The 5138-nt window shown below is 39.4% G+C and overlaps 1 protein-coding gene across 1 annotated transcript; it reads left to right on the forward strand.

The window, feature by feature from the left end:
- Positions 1 to 685: 685 nt before the first annotated feature.
- Positions 686 to 1474, forward strand: LOC140143052 (uncharacterized). Its single transcript, XM_072165097.1, has one exon. The coding sequence runs from the start codon at positions 686 to 688 to the stop codon at positions 1472 to 1474; it is 789 nt and encodes a 262-aa protein (XP_072021198.1).
- The last annotated feature ends 3664 nt before the right edge of the window (positions 1475 to 5138 follow it).

Genomic DNA, 5138 nt, shown 5'->3' on the forward strand with positions numbered 1-5138 from the left:
TCTTTGTGATGATGGGAACAGTGTTAGAAATAGCGGAACAACATCCATCCTTGGAGTTGGGCTACATTCAGGACTTGAATGGAAACAACGCATCAAGCAGGTGACCGGAAAAGCGCAACGGACCCTGAATTTCCTACAAAGAAACTTGTACCGATGTCCTCAGAGTGTGAAACAAGCGTACACCACTCTGGTTCGCCCAACACTGGAGTATGCGGTCACAGTATGGAGCCCGCACCACCAGAAGGTGATTGATAGCTTGGAAAGAGTTCAAAGAAGAGCCATAAGATTTGTCACAGGAAACTACCACGGGAGAACCAGCGTCACTGTTTTAAGGTCTGACATTGGTGTACCAACTCTGGAGTAGAGGCGAACAGTAGCTTTTGACACCTCATTTGTAGCAATTGTCTAAATATTGACGCCGCAGCGTACATTTAAATCAACGTAACCCAAGATTTGAAAGTTGCAGTAAATTCTATTGATATGTATTCAGTATAATGGAAAAATCTGCTCGGCTCTTATGGGAATGTTCGTTTTGTTTCATGCATTTGGGGGTCAATCACTCAAAATATCGGGAAAATCAATATCAATTATCATATTGTGGGATAGGCTTTTACGACGGGAATTCATAACAATTAGTGGGTTTTTAGCGGGTTCGCCGTCGGACAAGGGGCGGTCTACCGTTGTTATGGACAAAGATAAGTACCAAGAGAAAATGAACAACTTATTGTCTGAAGGCGATACTTATCAGGTCATGAAGAAAGATCCCACCCTATCTCTTGAACGCAAGATAGGTAAGGCCATCTCTGAGTTGAAGGAACAGAACAAGGTTGATAAGAAAAAGGCATCACATTTAACACCTAAGCACACTGTGTCTCCACGTATATATGGTCTACCGAAGATTCACAAAGAAAACATGCCACTTAGACCTATTGTCAGCTCAATCAATTCACCATGCTACAATTTAGCGAAACACCTAGCGGATATATTGACACCCTTATCAGGAAACGGCACTTCCTACATCAAGAACTCGCAACATTTTGTTGAAAAGGCAGGGCAAATACCCATAGAACCAGGTGACTTATTGGTCAGTTTTGATGTGGTATCATTATTCACTAATGTACCAATTGATGATGCTAGTAAGATTATAGGAGATATCTTGCGTGATGACGATACACTTAAAAACAGAACACGCATGACAAGCGATGAGATCGTAGAACTTATGAAGTTATGCCTCACATCTACGTACTTCAAATGGCAAGGGAAATTCTATGAACAAAAAGAGGGTCAGGCAATGGGTTCACCTCTCTCCCCAGTAACATCGAATATCTTCATGGAACACTTTGAAACCAAAGCACTAGATACGTATCCTTTGATACACATTCGTCGTCAGGCGACATGGCAAAGACGAACTGGTCAAATTCCTAAGTCATTTCAACAATCAACACAAGTGTATCCAGTTCACAATGGAGATTGAGGAGGCGGGTGGCATACCTTTCCTTGATGTCAAAGTGCAGAGATCAGACACTAGCTTGAGTTTCGCCATATACCGAAAACCCACTCATACTGATCAATATCTTCATTTTAACTCTAGTCACCATATGTCTGCCAAGAACAGTGTTGTCAATACACTGGTTCACAGAGCACTGACTCTGTGTGATGAAGAACATCGAAAAGACGAACTCAAACACATTGAAAAAGCGTTGAACAAGAATGGCTATCCCTCAAACCTCATTCACAAGGCAATCAAGAAACAGACAGGAGAACGATCAGAAGAATTGGTGGACGATGAACACAAAGGCGTTACCTTCATGCCATATATCAAAGGTGTATCAGACAAAATCTGTCGGTTTCTAAACCGATCAGGGGTCAAAACATTCTACTCTAGGTCGGCCAAATTAAGAGACATCCTAAGCCACCCAAAAGATCCTCTGCCCAAGGATCGTGCACCATGTGTGAACTCTATACCTTGCAGTTGTGGTGAGCAATACATAGGCCAAACCAAACGACCACTAAAGGTCAGAATATCTGAACACCGAAGAGCCACAAGACAAAAGAAAGAAGAAGGCTCGGCATTAGCTGAACATGCTTGCAAAGAAGGCCATGAACATCTGTGGGACGAAACAACAAGTTTCTCACTTGGGGATGAGGTTGACCCGTGAAGCGTTGGAAATCAGAGTTAATGAAACTTCTACTATCAATAGAAATGACGGCAAAGACATCAGTCGTATGTGGCGCTCTCTATTTTCAAACAACCAATCACAGAGCCGCTAATCTGTACCACGTCCGCAATTAAGTGATATAAACGCTCATCGTGCATACAATCAATCAATCGGTCCATGAGTGGCCATACGGTTCCTGGTAAGCCGTACACTTCTATTACAGTATATGCAATCTACATGTTCTCTGTTGACAAGGGGCAGTCTTCATTGAACAGCTCTTCCTCAGAGCGAACAAACCTTTAATTTAGCAGATAGGCGAGGTCTGCTTGTTTTCTGTAGACAAGGGGCAGTCTTCATTGAACGGCTCTTTTCAGAGCCACCAAAACTTACAAAATCAGCAGATAGGCGAGATCTGCTAGTTTCTGTTGACAAGGGGCAGTTTTCAGCAAACGGCTCTTTTCAGAGTCATCAGTAGACAAGGGGTGGTCTACATGTCTCATTCTTAGGTACTTTGTCCTGAAGAAGTCAGAGCTACTCCTGACGAAAGCTTGACAGTTTTAAACTTGTCCGACGGCGAACCCGCTAAAAACCCACTAGTTATCAATTATTATTATTCTTATCGTTAGTCAATATTCACTTAATCCCTAGTTGAAACATGAAGAGTTAACACATTTTAAAGGCCCCGCCAAGTTGTCATTTTAACGGTTAAGTTAGATCAGGTTAGGCTGGTCATCTTCGTAACATCTCACCTTTTGAACATGCCAAGGTTACAAGAGACTTCATCTTGATGGACGATAATGCAACTCCACATAGGGCTAGGATAACCAACCAGCTTCTGGAACAAGAAGGCATCAATCGTATGTTATGGCCTGCCAAATCTCCAGACCTGGACCCATTGTTGCATTTGTGGGGACAGTTAAGGGGACTCGATCTTTTGTGCGTAATTATAGAGTGCCAGGGGATTTACTCTATCATTAAAAAAATTATTTAAAGAAGTCAAAGAGCCCTAAGAATAAAAACTGTAGTGTAATTCACACCAGACAAAATTTCTTTACATGACTTAAAATTAATTTTTGTAATCGATCAAAAAACAAACGTTTTATATCAATTTTAAATTTAGCCTGAATCCGTAAATATGGTACCTGTCACCCTTTTTATAGGTCAAGGCTGTTTTTACCATTATGCAGCGAACCATTGTTGAAGCTATTTCACATACATGTACAAAACATTCTAGAGAAAGAATGAGGCCATATACTGTTGAAATATCTTTTGTTGATTTCGAATGAAAATGTCATGAAGTCGTAAATTTTAAGGTTATATTCCTAAAACCAAAACAAAACATTGTGACGTAGATATTTCCCAACTTACGCAATTTCATCATCACATCAGTGTCTTTATTATTTGTTTGAAACCTTTCCCAAACGTTCGTGCTCTTTATGCATAAAACGGCTAATTAGAGTCACGCGGTAGCCGTGACCAGCAAGTTTAAAAGAAGACTGTTAAAGAAGACTAATAAGATGCTCCCGCGAGACTATATTTACACCTAACATTAAAACACTTGACTTCTATTGTTCTATGATATTTTTCGATGGGTACAAAGTGTATCTAAAACCATGTTTAATGTTATTTAGAGTCCCAAATGTAATATCTTGACAACTCATTAATTCAAAACGGGACACCAATCCTACAGTCAACCATTGTTTAATAATAAACAAACACTTTTGCTTCATTTCACCCGGTATTTCATAGCGAAAATTAGTGGAAAATAATACTGATCCAGAATTTTTTAACAAGGCTACAGCACTAGCGGGCAATCACCTACACACTACTTTTTCAGATTGACTTCCAATTATACCCTAGCATTTTCTGAGATACCCTACATAAAAATTCTGAGCCCCATTCGCCAAAAAATGAAGTTTTTCACAATTCTTTTGTTCTTTCCGGACGATGCACCCATTCATAAAATAAATAATGTACTTCGACACAGCAATTTATATCAGAGTCCCGTAGGTAAATGGTTTCGGCGTTCGACTCCGGATCTGGGGATCTGAGTTCGAAACCCGATGACCAACTGGTTGTTTTTTTTCAATATTGTATTAAACAATACTTTTATTGTCATTAATCAAGGATAACACAATTTTAATCATCCAGTGCTATTGTGATATTATTTTTTCTTATCAAAGCAAGATGTTTGATTCTTAGGTTTATTATTTATTATATTAAAGGGCATTTCGTGATCCACAGCCTCATCCCCCACTTTTCCCAAAAAAGTTGAGATTTTTACACCACTGGATACCTCTGGCTACATAATGTTTATGTACCAAATATTTCTTGCAGATTAATTCGTTTAGCAAAAATATCGCCAAATTTGAATTTCGTTCTGGTGCACCAGAACGAAATTACAACACATTGTCTATGGAGCAGTGTAATACACATAATCATGCCTAACTCACAAACGCAAAATCGGAATCAACTGAAATTTTGGAAATAAGCTTTTTCGTGGATATCTACTGAAAAATGTCATAAAAAGAGGATGCTAGGATCACGAAATCCTCCTTTAAGGGCCTATTTAAAAAAAAAAACCTATAGTGCAGCCGCTAGCAGAACAAATAATAAAAAAAATCTCTTTATTACTTTTATTTATTTAAATCTGAACAACACAACAATCTGAATCAGGTTACCAATATTTTCTCATTTAAATTAAAAACTCAACAACCGCCGCTCAATAGGGATGTCAAACTATATTGCCCCGCAGGGCTACAAAGAACCACAAACCGCGAAATATGGATATCCAAAATTGTTTAAAAGACAAATTAGCCACCGATAGAGGCCAGGGCCTGAACAAGTAGAGAAATTAAAACCACAGACCGCGAAAGAACGCCAAAAACCGCCGCTCACTAGGGATATCCAACTAGATTGGCCCGCAGGGCTACAAAGAACCACAAATCGCGAAATTTGGATATCCAACAAATTAAAACC

Source organism: Amphiura filiformis, chromosome 20, assembly GCF_039555335.1.
Source record: "Amphiura filiformis chromosome 20, Afil_fr2py, whole genome shotgun sequence".
NCBI lineage: Eukaryota > Metazoa > Echinodermata > Ophiuroidea > Amphilepidida > Amphiuridae > Amphiura > Amphiura filiformis.